This window comes from Orcinus orca, chromosome 8 (genome assembly GCF_937001465.1).
Source record: "Orcinus orca chromosome 8, mOrcOrc1.1, whole genome shotgun sequence".
Lineage (NCBI taxonomy): Eukaryota > Metazoa > Chordata > Mammalia > Artiodactyla > Delphinidae > Orcinus > Orcinus orca.
Genome location: NC_064566.1, coordinates 106836691 through 106851374, shown reverse-complemented (window position 1 = coordinate 106851374; position 14684 = coordinate 106836691). Strand labels below are relative to the sequence as shown.

The 14684-nt window shown below is 47.4% G+C and overlaps 1 protein-coding gene across 8 annotated transcripts in view; it reads right to left on the bottom strand.

The window, feature by feature from the left end:
* NTM (neurotrimin) overlaps nt 1–14684 on the bottom strand; it is a 942656-nt gene that overhangs the window by 117660 nt on the left and 810312 nt on the right. For all 8 annotated transcript variants that reach the window (XM_049714324.1, XM_004280497.3, XM_004280499.3 and 5 more), the window contains one exon: nt 2728–2853. In XM_049714324.1, coding sequence (XP_049570281.1) covers nt 2728–2853 — 126 coding nt within the window. The remainder of the gene's footprint in view (nt 1–2727; nt 2854–14684) is intronic.

Genomic DNA, 14684 nt, shown 5'->3' with positions numbered 1-14684 from the left:
CCCTTGATCCATCTTCTGTTTCCATAGCAGCTAAAACCCCCGTAAAATGGAAGCATCAGGTCGAGTCCCCTGGGGAAATGAGGCGGCTGGATGGCCAGGAGGGAGGGAAGGATGCTAGGGCACAGTGGTGAGAACCTCAGCAAGAGGAACGGAGAGGGTGCCGGTGCAGAGGGAATACAAAAGTGCTTGTGAGGAGAAGAGAGAGAAGAAAGAAATGACAATGTGGGATGAAACAGAAGGAGGCTGTGTAGGAGGCTGTGAGAGATAGGAAGGCGGAGAACAAAAACAGAAAGCATGAAAGGACAAGACAAAAAGAGGAGCTGTACAGAGGAGAAGGGAAAGAAGAAAAAAAAAGGAGAGGGGAGGGAGAAGAGAGGAAAGGAGAGGAGAGGAGAGGAGAGGAAAAGGAAAGGCGAGGCACCCAGAAAAGAACGAAGAGCTGCAAGGCCAGAGGAGGGATGAGAAAAGACATCAAGCAGGAGACAGAGGGGACTTGCAGGATGGAGGGGGCAGTGCCACCTGACAGAAGGAAAGTCCATGTACCTGGGATGATGAATGTTTGCGTATGCTAAAGGCACCGACGGCCCTGGAGTCCAGTGGCACTGAGGTCCTGGCCTTAAGCAGTGATGAACAGCGTGCACCATGGACCAGAAAGTCTGTCCATCTGGGTGCCCCACCCTGGGATGTGCCCCAGGGCCAAGTTCCAACACTAACAACTTCATGCATAGTGAAGCCTCCTCCCAGACTGTGGGCCAGTCCACATGTAAGGTCGTTTCCAGTCGAGAGATTGGCAGAAATTCCAGCATCTCTCTGATTCCTTTGCTCATGGTGGTAGTGTCAGGAGCAGTGGCTAGGGACAGCTCCCAGCGTTTCAGGCCAAACACAATGAAAACCTCATCCCTTTTCTGAAAACCTCCATAGGGCTAACTGTCACCCTGAGAGAGGGAATTTGGTTTCTGGGGCCCATGCGTAGTCTTCAACTGATTTTTTTTTAATGTCCAGGTGTCGTAGACCTGTGATGCACAGCCTTCTTCAGGAACGAAGGATGCCTGCCCCAGGGGGTGGACGGACAGCCCTTGGCTGCAGCCCCTCATGGGGACTGTCTCATACGAAGAGAGATGCCTGGCCTAGGTCACAGCTCTTCTGGGGACAGCCCAAATTCCCTGACCTCGACCGCTGTGCTGGCATAAAAGGTCACCCCCATAACCTCAAGAGAGGACAATTCATCCTATCTTCAGAACGCCCCACATGGCTAGTAGAGATGCTTCCCTGGTCATCATGGCAACTCAACCTCCCCCTCGGCCTGACCCCACCTCCCTCCCTCCCCTTCCACAGGCTTGATCCCAAGGGCACCTCCAATAAACTTCTTGTTTGCCAGTCACCTTCTCAGGGTCTGCTTTAGGGGGACTCAGCCTGAAACACCCAGCAAACCACGCTGGTGGCGACTTTAGCATCTTTATTTTTATTGAAATCTAGTTGATTTAAAATATTGTGTTAGCTTCGGGTGTACAACAAAGTGACTCAGTTTTATATATATATATATTCTTTTTTGGATTCTTTTCCATTATAGTTTATTACAAGATATTGAATACAGCTCCCTGTGCTATACAGTAGGTCCTTGTTGTTCATCTATTTTATAGCATGTGTATCTCTTCTTTAGCCTCCTTAAACCTGCGTGACTCAGCAATGCGCTTACCTTCATACATACATGCAGGCATGCACACACACACACACATATATACATACGTACATAAATATATTCCACGTTAGCCAGATATAAGCAGTGAAATTAAGGATCTTTTTCAGGTCTCTGCTCAAATGTCCCCTTGTCGAAGGCCTTTCCTGACCAAACCTCTTGTCCTTCTGTCAATGTATCCTGCTCTATTTTCTCATCCTTATCACCACATACTATTAACATTATTATTTTGGTTACTCATCTCATGAGAATGTGAGCTCATGAGAGCAGGGACTTGTCTGTTGTGGTTTATTGCTATATAAATACCCAATAGACATTTTAGAACTAATGAAATAATGTAATGCACCTCGCATAAAAGCCAACTTAATAATAAATGGCATGTTGCCTTAAATTCTAAAAGTTTAATGTTCAATCCGTGAAAGCACAAAACAACGCTTAGCTCGGCCTGCGAAACATCTAGACGTTTAGACAAAGTGAATTTTGCAATTCAGTCACACATTAAGTTGTACTTATTATTAGGATTAATCAGAGTAAAGCAACAAGAAAACCACAAAAGGACTAATGGCCTAGCGACCAGATATTTGGCACTTTGAAGCAGCACCGACGTGGAACTTTTCCTTGTAGGCATATGGCCATCCCAAACCCTCATCCATCACTGTGTGTTTGTGTCTTCTCTCTCTTACAAAACAGCCAGCTGAACAATGCCACCAACACCGAGCAGACTCCTCCATTGCCAAACGTGACCAGGAAAGTGGCCCAGAACAGCTTACCACCACTTCACCCAGAAACAACTGGGATTAATTTCCCAGGGACTGGAGACATCCTCCAGTGCGATTTCTGAAATCTCAGAGGAGATGCCTGTCTTGCACTGAGAACACCGATATTCTCTGTGGAGCCATGAGCAACTTGTTATCAGGCCACCAAGAAGGGGGAACCCTCGACACCAAGTCACCAGCGCCATAACGTCCTGCCAAGGCAAACGATTCCCCCACTTCCTCTCACGACACGATACACCAAACTGCTTCTCTCACCTTTGGGGGAGATGTGTCTCCAAGTAACCGTCGGCTCTGGTCGACCCGTTGCTATGCAGGTGAGGCTGACATTGTTGCCTTCGTTGATGGAGATATCAGAAGAAATCTCTACAATTTTGGGAGATACTGTGGAGACAATACAGGTAGAAGGAAAATTAAAATCCTGCTTAAACATTTCTTTGTCGTCTTCAAGTGGTAGTTGGCGGAATAAGCCAGGGATGGCAATATTGGGGCTACAGAGTCGAGGAGGAATCAGAGGAATCACCTTACACGTGAAAGAAACATCTCACCTCGACTTCAGCTTCTATTTCCTCCTACGTACACGCAATGTCAGAGGGTCTGAAAGGGATGGTTCCACTGCAGCCCCACAGGAACTGGTCTAGCCTCCACCCTCTTCCGGTCTCCACTCTCACCCACACGCTCCGCCCACTCCGGCTCCACACCGCGTCACGGCTGTCTTTATGTGATGCACTTCTGATCATATCACGTCTCCGCCTAAACACCTCCAACCATTCCTACTGCCCACCTGAAAACACCCAAGCCCCTCATCCAAGCAAACCAGGCCCTTCGGAATCAAGGCCGAACCTCTGTTTCCACTGACATTCCTGGCGATTCCACCTCTACTTACCCTGTTGTCATCCCCAACTCACAATGTCCTTCCTGGTCAGCCTGCATTTGGGATCTATATTCTTCCTTCTGTCCTTCCTGGGAAACTCCCAGTCATCCTTTTAGACCCAATCATATGCCACTTTGTCGCAGCTTTCCCTACCCCTACTCCCTCTGGCCTCCTGCACAACTCAAAGATCCTGCACCCAGATATGTTACACGCACCTGAGGGGGAGTCAATCAGACGTGACAGACTTGGCCTCTTTCTCTGTGTCTTAGATTAATCCCCCCAAAGGATGAAGAGGTTCATCCCAACTGTAGATCTGGGGACAGAATCCCCCAACTTTGTTTAGTCTTTCGTGTTGGAGCCAGGGTTTCCTCAGGAAGTTACATTATGTTGTGCACTTTCTCATTTATGTTTTACAGGACAGCATCCCACGGCGATGAGCACAGCCAGCGGTGTGCATCTGTCTCATTCTGGGGCTCAGAGGTGGAAGCTCATTGTTGCTGCACACCTAAGCCCAATTCTCCAGTATCATCTTTACCACTAGCGAATGTGATGCTTGACCATGAAATGACTACTCATTTGTCTTGTCTGCCAATGGGTTTATAAAATAAGGGTGTCTTTTATTGGGCAGCCCCCCAACTCCAATTCTTGGCCCTTATCCCACTGTGCTGTAGTTATTTGCGTAGCATCCCTCACCCCCTAGACCATGAGCTTTTTTGATGGCTTGAGCCAGGTCTTACTTACATTTATATCCATAGTATAAGATGCAACACATATTTATAGGATGGAATTATAATGGTTGTTCACGGGAGCCACCTCCCCACCTGGCTACATGTCTGCGACAACCTCAGAACCGGGCCGTTAACACAAGTCATTTCAGTTCTACTCACACTGGTTTTGGCACATTAGCTCTTTACAGGTTAAGGGGCCCCTCTGTCGGGTTCTATTAGGCATCTTCAGGTCAGGTTGCCTCCTTGAATCAGCATGCTTCTGAGCCACCCCCGTGTGCTATTCCAGGACCCGTTATCCCCAGGACACAGTGCCATCTGGCCTGCAGGAGACCCCAGGCGAGCTGACCATCACCCTTATTCCCTGGATGGGACCAAGGTCATGGGGCAAACCTCACAGGAAAATCAGACTGGTTGGAACTTTCCGTGCTGGTCTTTCCTCTCCTGGATCCATTCATCACTCACTCCTGATGGTGTTGGATTTCTTCCTCCAGAAAGGAGCGTGTCGTGCAGATAGCTGCTCTCAGCCTTTGCTCCTTTCCCTCCTTCTCCTGAAAATTGACTTCCCATCTGTTTCCACACTGCGCCCAACCAGGAACGCTCATTAGCGAGAATGCACTGGACTTTGGTTTCTGAGCCCCAAGCCCTTGCTACTGGTTTTGGTCCCTTCGCCTCTTCCTCCAACTGTCTAGACGTGCTGGAATCATTCAACCTCATTCAAGGTTGAGCTGCCACCCCTTCCACGAGGTCTTCCAGGCGACGTCCAAGGGGATGTGGCCTCTCCTGCTTGGAGACTGTAGCCTCCTCCACGGCATTAAAATAAACTGGCTTATGTTACCTTCTCTCATCTTTCTCCTTGGCTATAAATTATCATAGTATAAGATATTGGACAAGAGCCTTGCTCATCTTTTTATTTTCTGCTGTCTCCAACACGGTCCCTTGCATAAAGCAAGCACCAATTAATCATTTTTAGTCTTAAATCCGCGTGGAGCTTCCGGTAGAGAGGCAACTGTGGTGTGATGTCTGTGTGTGCGAGTGCGTCTATGCCCTTGCACACATACATACCTGCATTCTCAGGGATATTTGGCAGGACAGACACAATGGACGGTGGATGTGGCCAGGGCTGGGAAGTGACTGCTGGCTCTAAGACGCGGGACTTCTAAGACATTATATTATGATTCATGGCTGTATCATTTTAAAAGCTAGATTGAACCTTCCAGGAGAGAAAGATACTTGACGAGTTAATGACTGGACACTTGATTTGCTGACTGTCCAAAGGGTCCAAATTTGTGAGCTCTCTAAGTTCTAGAATCATTTAAATTTGATGTATTTTATTCGCAGAGCTTTAACTGGGACTTGCACTTCTTGAACCCCACCTCACCCCCAAGCCATACATTTGCCTGGCCCTGATCCTGCCCACCCTTGGCACTCACACAGCTTGCCTGTTTCCCAGAGGACAGGCTGCCTGCAGAATGGCTGTGCTGGCCTTGCAGACATCGCTTTGACTCTGCAGGTAAGTAATTTATTGATCCGTAAGGCACTCTGAGATGCTCTGTGAGGGATTATGTCACGAAAATGCCATGCAATAAAATTAAAAAAATGATGGACTTTGTGAACACAGGGTGATTTAGGGTTTGTAGCTGGAAGTGTGCTCAAAGTACATTTTAAGTGGAAATCAGGCAGGGTAATGAATTACTCTTGCTTTGGAAAGGCTTCCTGGGAGTTCATTTTCCTGGCTTTTTACATGATAGCTAATCTGCTAATCATACACTAGAGAACAATGGACAGTCCCCAAGTAGAAGAGAAGGTAGTCTGGGCCAAGCTGTTGGCACAGTAAGTATATAAAATGAGACCATCACACCTCATGCTTGGAAGAATCATCTGGAATTGTCTCCCTCCACTAACAACTGGAACATGTCCAATTCACGAAGTCGCAGTTGGAGAAATGCTTGGCCTTTCAATCCTGCCTCAGGGTGTAGCTTGAAGGTGGCAAATTGCCTCGAGATGACTTTGAAAGGTAGACCATTCATGCCATAGAGCTGAGACGGTCTGACCAGAGGTGCAATCCCAATCACCAGAACCAAACTGGCACAGTGCCGAAGATGCTAGGAGGTTAGAAGTACCATCTTCCAGGTGGCAACTTCTAACATGCTGTCAGTATTTAAAATGAAAGTGAATTGACAAGGATGCACTGTGGTCTCAGCTAATCCATGTTCATAAGAAAATTCTGACCCACTGAGACAGGGCTATTTACATTTTTATACTGTTTCCATGGATACCTCCTGCGTCTTATCTCATCTCATCATGCAGGTGGTTGGAAACACACTAGGATTGCTTTGTTTTCACTGATTCACTCACACATTCATTCATTCATTCATCAATACTCACTGAGCACTTCCTTATACCAGTGTTGTGCTTAGCCCTAAGGGGCAAGACATCTAGAAGACACAGTGTTTACCCTCAAGGAGTCCACAGTCTAGAGATGCAAAGACAGGAGCAGAAGCAAACCCCTTTAGTGCACTGTGACACAGAAGGACAGATATGGTGTTGAGGAAGTGCAGAGGAGAGACACATTAGCCAGCCTGGAGATGCATGTCATGGAAGGCTCCTTGGATATGAGACACCTAAGCTAATCCCCAGAAGACAAGCAAAAATGAATCAGTTCTGAGGAGGAAAGGCATTTTGGGCAAAGCAGGTGATGTTAGAAAAATACTCTTAGTAAGACTTTTGGTGGCCAGGCATAATTATTAGTGGAAGGATAGCTACTGGAGGAGACATGGCCAAAAGTCACTCAAGTCCTGAGTGAGCACCTACTGTATACACACTGTGGCTTAGGTACGTCCATGACGTGCAGCAATGCACACATTTTCTTGGCCCTCCATGAACTTACAATCTGTTTGGGGAAACAGTGCATATATACGATCCACCGCGTCACAGGGTTGTGTGGGATTGGATGCTAGAAGGTTGGTATAGACATTGCACTCTGTGAGTTAGTAAGAGTGTGGGTGTCGGCACGGCTTCTCCTGGGCTACAGAGTCTAGTTCGGGTGCCAACAAAAGAGAAACGGTCATGTCTGCAGAGCAAGTGAAGCTGCTTCAAGTGGGACAGAAGTGCATGGGCACGGCTGGGAAGGCAGAAATCCAGCATGCGTGTGAGGATGCAAAGTCTACTCCGCACCAGAGGTGATGGAGAGCAGTGGTCCAGATCTCGGCTCTGCTACATTCAAGTTGTGCAGCCTTGGCCCAGTCACCTCACCTCTCTGTGCCTCATGTCCTCAGGTCGTGAAGCCAATCGCACATATCTCACCGGATCCCTCTGAGGATTTAGGGGTAAGTTTATGAAATGCACTTATAGAGGCTCTAAGCGATGCGAAGTATGCAATAAGTGAGTTTTCGTATATCGTGTGCTTGGCAGACACATATGTCACATCAACACAGAATGGAAGGTTGACAAATTCTAACCGACTCGAGGAAGAATGGGATACAAGGTCAATGAGGTAAACTAGAGCCGGATTACAGACCAGCCTGAATGGCCAGGTCCTTCCTGGGTTTTAACTCTATCCTATAGGCAATGGCAAGCATTTGAAATTGTTTAAAAAAGGAAATACTATATATAAATATATAGTGAATATACAAATATATTAATATACTTTAAGCAAAATAAGCTTGTAACAATGTGTCAGAGGGACTGGGTAGACAGACACTGGATTTTGGAGAGTGATGTTCAAGGCCTGGGTTAAACTGTGGGCTCTGTAAGGGTGGAAAGAAAAGGATGGGTTTGAGAGCAAAGCCGAGGACAAGCTGCGGGTGCCTGATGGTGCCTGGATGGGGGATTCAGGAACACGGAGTCAAATGAAGGCCATTTTGTTCAACAGCAGCTGGATGGCTGAGCTGGCAGATCCCTTATGTTATATGAATAACGTCTTTGGGGGAGAACATTAGTGTGATTCTGTTTTAGACAAGCTGATGAGATGACAAGGGGCCAGCAGGGTGGCAGAACTATTCTGTTAGCAGCTGGGATCACACAGCCAAAGGTCTGGGGTGAGTCTGAGACCTGCTAAGAGTCCAAGGTTCCTTAAAAAAGGCCATCAGCTTATTTCCACATTGATGGATGTGATGTCTCTGCTGACTTTTGAGGTCTGAATCTAGAAAGATCAAGAAGTGGTTAGATTATGTTTGGAAAAAGGCAGAGACCCCCTGAGCCATGCTTTTTGGATAGAGTTCCACATTTAATTTATTATGTTAAGGTTTAATCTGGCTCTTATTGAATTTTAATTCAAATGTGTAAATAATTAAATAACATAATTATTAAAACAGCATTCTAGGGAACTTCCTCACTCTTCGTGTAGCCTCCACTGCCCAGGTGTTAAATTCTAATAATTATGTCATTAATATATAGCAATTTTGCTGTTTTTAGCACACAGTAGATATCCTATTAAATCCAAATTGAGATGTTTTATTAAGCCCTTCACGGTCCCGTGGAGCTGAGGATGCATAGAAGCGGCTTGGACCAGGTTCCTCCGCAGGACGCACGCAGATCTATGCATCCCAGGTGCTGCCTCTGGTGCTGGTGGCATGTTCCCCGTTCCCCCTGCCCCCCACCCACCTCCTCTCTGCAGTGAAGGTCTGAGATGCCCACGGGGGCTCGGGACAGTTTCCACAGCAAGGGCTGCGCCACAGCTAAGGCCTTGGCACCTTTGTCTTTACAGAATTAAAGGAGCCGTCTGAAATACCCTCGACTTTCCTGGTGTCCAGACCCCACAGAGACATCCAGGCCTGGGTCCTAACCTGGTGCATGAATGTCCACTCCACCGGCCTCCTTTCCTCCTGAAACACCTCAGGCCAGTCTTTGGTTCTTCAAAGTCTCCTTCCTCCCTGATCTTCACTTGGCCAGGTCTGTCTTGTTCTTGAAAACTCAGCTCCTCCATGAAGCCTTCCTCGACCATCTCTCCTGAAGTAGAACTCCCCACACCAGACTGCTGCATATGGTCTGCTCTCCCCAGTAAAACGTTAGCCCAGCTGGTTGTCTCGTTCACTGAAGCGTTCCGCGCACACCACGATGTCTGAACACAGTTTGTGTCCAACATGTAGTTTTTGAATGAATGAATGAATGAAAGTGTTTTGACAAGGCTGTATGGAAATGCAAGTACCTCAAAATGACTGCATTTCCTCAACATCTCTGAATAGCCCTCGAAGACTCTCTGCATGTATAATAACGTCAATGGTTACTATTTATTAAATGCCTGCTGTATAACCGCTGTTTTACACATATTGCCCTCACTTTATCTTACCCCTGCATGAACCCCACAAGTAGATATTATTTCTAAGCAGACCAACTGTCCTGGTTTACCAGGAACTAAAGGAGTCTCCTAGAACACAGGACTTTCAGCGCTAAAACCAGAAAGTTCCAAGCCATTGGTCACCCTAATTGTTTCCTTTCCCACATTCTACAGATGAAGATACATCTGTTCAGAGAGGTCAAGGATATATTCAAGGACATGCAACTGAAAATTGCAGAGTTCCAGAGTGTTTTCTTTTAATGAGGGGATAGATGGGTTAGAAAAACAATAAATGCATGTTGAAATTTGGATGCATACATAAAAATAAACAGAAACCAACTATATACGTATATGAACTGAGACTGTGAATTTCTGTTGTGCGTTAGAAATTTTACAGGAACTTTGACTCCATTATTTAATTTAATCTCACAAGAATCCTATGAGGTGGTACGATTACTATTCCAATTTACAGATGAAGAAATTAAGGCTTTGTGAGCTATTAGTGATGTGCTCCTGTTACCCAGATAACAAGTGTTGAAGGTGAGACCCGAATACAGATTATATCTGATCCCAAATGTATTCTCTCCATAGAGAGTTCGTGCAGTGGAGTGCACACACCCAGCCTGGGGTTCTCTGGGTCTGAAGTCTTGCTGATTCACCCTCCCACGTGGGGCACCCTGCTTTTGCACCTCCACGTGACCACCCGTCTGCCCACAGGGCATCTAGGAAAGGGGGCACTCTCTGTCGTTCTTACACGGCATTGCTCTCTATCAGGAGAGTGGGCGGGAGGTTTCATCAATATATTTTTGGACCATCCAGCATTTGCATGACTATCTCATCTTCCTCCCTCTTCCGTCACGGGCACTTCCTACCCATCCTCCGCCTGTTCATCGTCCTCCCACTGTGCACTGGACCAGGGAGCCGCGGCTTCCGGGGAGCTTTCATTTGAGGCAGGGCTGTAGCTGCTGCTTCCTGTAACCAGGGGTCCCAGCTGTCCCCGTATCATGACAGAGGAATGATCAATCAAACCCACTGCTGAGTCCACTGAGAAGTGTTTCTTTGGCTTATTTTGACTGAAAAGACCAGTCAGTCTGTCTTTTCTTCTTTCCCTTTTCCCTTCTTCCTTCTTCCCAATACAAATATTTGTATAATAGGACACCAGTATTGTGGGATCTGTGGGATCTCTTAAGAGAAAGAATTCTAAGCATCGCATCAGAAGACCAGGTATGTGAAGCCCAGACCCGACTATTACTAGCTGTATAAACTCATGTAAATCCTTTAACTCTGATTATTTTAGTTATATCAATACCTATCTTGCCTTTTTAAAACACATGTCCTGTGGATCAGATGAAACTGTGAGAAATCACGTTTTAAACATAAAGTACTATTCAAATGCGATTTATTAATGTTACTAAAAATGTATACTTCTAGAGGCCAGGATGAGGCTAAATCTGGACGTCAGGTGCAGTGCGGGGCCGGGAGGATGCTCTGGTTTAGAGGCTGAGATGGGCTTGCCTGCCCCTGCAGGTGGGTGCTGACCACTTCTTCAGATGTGCTAGTGGTTCTGAGATAAACAGCATCTTGAAGTGACTGCGTGGAGGCAGTGGGGGATGGATGTCTGCTATAGGACCCTCCCCCCTCGCCAGCACTGGGCTTTCCAGAAGGGAAAGGTTAGAGTCCAGAGATTCAGAAGCCCAAATGAGAGCCCGACCATGCAGAGAGCTCCTTGATGACACAGCCTCGGGCGGCTTGTTAGTTCTTGTACCAGAATCATTTTGTCATTTCTTCCATCTCATTCTTTCTTTCTCTCCATACTAAAACCATTCATGTTTACGGGGGAGAATCAGGAAGCCCGGGGAGAAACGCTAGTGGTTTATTTGGGATTAGTCATAAACCACTGGTTCTGAAGTTCGGAATTTGTTCCTTTCAGGATCAGCTGAAATGTGGAAATTTTTATGAGCTCTGCTCCCTGATCCAATTTCGTCATTCCTGATAGAGACGTTGGAGAGGAAAGTAAACACCACGCAGGCCCCACTCCACACTTCACTGCTTTCGGGCATATTCGAGTAAATTGAATTTCACAGCAACCTACTTGTCACCATCGGAGCTCCGTTATATTTGGCGACATCCAAGAAATTGCCGGGAATGCTCTCGTCATCAATTGTTTAATGGGGGGATGTACGGCAATTATTGCTAATCACGATATCCAGACAGGGCGAGCTACTGTACAGCTCTAGCGTGATGGCGGCTGAAGGTACATGACGGGCTTCACCCTCCACACCCCCGATCGGGGCCAGCTCTTTGGGGACCAGTTCAGGAAGGGAGCAGAGGCGGGACGGGGAGGGAAGGACCATGGACACCTTGTACGCCGAGCACTTTGCCAGGGGCTTAACATTTGCTGCTTCCTTTTAAATCCTTTTGGTAGCTCACAGGCATCCCCCCCACTGTATAGTAAAGACCCTGAAGCTCAGAGAGGTAATGCAGTGAACCCAAGGTCCTCATACAGGAAGTCAGGCAGACTGCAGATGCTTTAATAACGTGTCCCTACAAAAATCGACTAAAATGTACACAAACGGGTCCTCAAAGATGAAAATGATAGTACAAAAATATGGAATCAATTAAGAACCTGATTCAGCTACCTGACTTCATGAGGAAAACTGAAAAAAAATTAAAAAGAGAAACCCAGAAAAAGATTACTTTTTTATTATTCCTCATGGAAGAGAATTAATATTTGTCATACACCTAATAAGTACTAGATACCGCCCGTTTCTCTTCCTATTTAATCCAGAACACTGAGGCTGTAACCAGTTCCTAACCTGCCCTAAGTCAGTGAGCTAGGAAGTGGCAGATCTCAGACCTAAGCTCTGCCTACAGGGTTTCGGAATCAGATGAGATATGTCCTATAACCGAAAGCACTTAGTGAACTGCTTACCGCGCTGCAGAGGAATGCTATTATGATCGAGATAACGCAGAGTCCAATCGATTCCAGGTAAAGAGCATTACTGCCTGCCGTAGAAGCCAACCCAGAAGGGCCGACCAGGGTTTCGGGACAGGACACCTAGGACAAGGCTTCTTCCCACGGTCTCAGAGGTAGTGGCTGGCAAGGTGCTTCTGGTCTCTCCTGATTCTAATTTTTCTTCACCAAGAGTTGTCTACTCCTGCTGGTCGCAGCAGCCAGAGCCTCGCCACATCTTTGGAGGCCCTGCCTTAGAGCCTCTTCGAGTGGATTCTTTTTCTGCCTTGGCATCCAGCATCTTTCAGTGGTTCTCACTTTCCAAAGCAGGCATGAAGCTGATGCCCACGAAACTCGAGGGACCCGTTAAGGACAGCTACCCAAGTGGGACTGCCGCTCGTGCCGTATCCCAGACCCCATCCTCCAGACACACTTTTTCCACAAGCTGGCGAAGATCTGCAGGGAAAGGAGACCCAGCCCCCATCTGGCTCAAGACACACTGCCGGGCCCCGCAGACAGCCTGGGCCTTGGCTAGAGGGACCCTTTACACACTTCAGTTTTAAGTCCTCCATTCCTGTGCTGCCACTGCATTTTTAACAGGGCTCATTCTTCTCCCCATTCAGGAAGATGTACCTCTGCCCCTTGGATGTCCTTCCTTCTGCTCAGAAACCCACTGTGTGGAGAGAAGAACGGTCTTTCTACGATAGCGCTGTCACCAGACCCAAGGATGAGCTTCACACTTTGCCATCCTGAGAGTAAACAATATGCAAATGTGCCTGTACACGTCACCATAATCTCCCAGACCCCTGGAAAAGATTTTCTTTGTTCAGACTCTCCTCGTGCCCTTAAGAGCTGCCCAGGAGAGCAGGTTCCAATTAGTCCCTTCTCCCAGGCTGCCCCATCCAGGTCAGATGGAGGCAAAGGGTCAAAGGGGCACGGCAAGGATGAAGCCCTGCCTCCTGGGGGCCCTGTGCTCAGCTCTGCAGAAGCCGGCGTCTCCAGGCTGTCAATGTGCTGGCTGCCAATGGTGCCAAGATCACTTCCATTCTCAGCTGCCTCGATGGCATCATCAGCACTTTAATTCCTAGTTGCCTGGAAGCACTGGCGGTTATACGCTCAAGCCCAAGCTATAAAACGTGTGCAGCGGGGAACTGTGCTGACTGCAGCGGGAAGGTGGCCGCAGTGGCCTCCCCACCCCGCCTTGACCACCGTATGGTCCAAATTCTTCCACAGACTTTTCTCTTTCCCTCAAGCACCCTCAAGGTTAAGTTCAGAGGAAGGTGGACAGCCCGAAGGGGAGTTTCTGCCTCTCTCCATCCAAGTAGCAATGGTGCCAACATTGAAATGAAGCTGTGAGTTATACCCACTCTCCCTGTGACCATCATCTTTGGCAATAATTAAGGCTAGTGGAAGGAACACCTCATTATCTGGCCTTGAATCCAGAGGCCCAGGAAGTGGCCCCACTGCTGTGCAAAAGAACTTGTCAGTTGGTTTTAAGTGGAGTTTTTGTTCCGAGGCCTTATTGCCACTAAATCCCTCATAAAGGTTACGGTCTGTGAACAGATCAAGATGAAGCCTCTTCCCCTCTAGAACGAGGGGTGGAGATGCAGCTGGTCTGTTTGAATCTACAGTTTCTTCGCTCTGTGAATCCTCCTGTGAAATGGCAGGGATCCGGGGCCAGGGAGGGAGCGCAGTTGGAAAGAGAATAAAGTTCCAACAAGACTTCTTGTTAATACAAAGCTTGTCAAATACATCACCTAGAAACACCGAATGTCTTTATTAGATTCTTTTATCTCCCCCCTGAGACTGGGGAATGCCACTGGTTGCTTCTCGGTGGAGATGTCATCATCCAGAAACTAATTAAAGGCTACTCGGGAAACTGGGTCTCTCACACTCCGGAGAACAAAATGCATTAGCTACCTAAGTTAAAAAAATACCACAAGCGAACTTCATATCAAAAAGGGCAAGTTGGGAATTTGACAATAACTCTCTTTCTCCCTCATCAGCTCACAGCAGACAGAAGTGGGCCCATCAGGATGTCAGTGAGTCTTGACAGGAGGCCGCTGGCTCCTTGGCACCCCTCAGGAGGGGAGCTCTCCTCTCCTGGTACGGGGGGGACGAGGGCACCTGACCACTTTCTGTGGGACATACGGTCGCATGGCCTCCTTGCCAGCATCCTCCCTCAGCCATAAGCTCTCCAAGAGATGTGTGTCTCTGAATAACACTCATCTGTGCACATGAAAGAGCATCACCTTCTCCTTCTTCCCCAGGTTACCCTGGGGATTCAATGAGGTCATACACCTAAGAGCCCAGAATAATACTGGGTATACAGTGTGTGCTCAACAAAGGATAGCAATGTGGCCTCCTTAATTGTTCAATAGACAA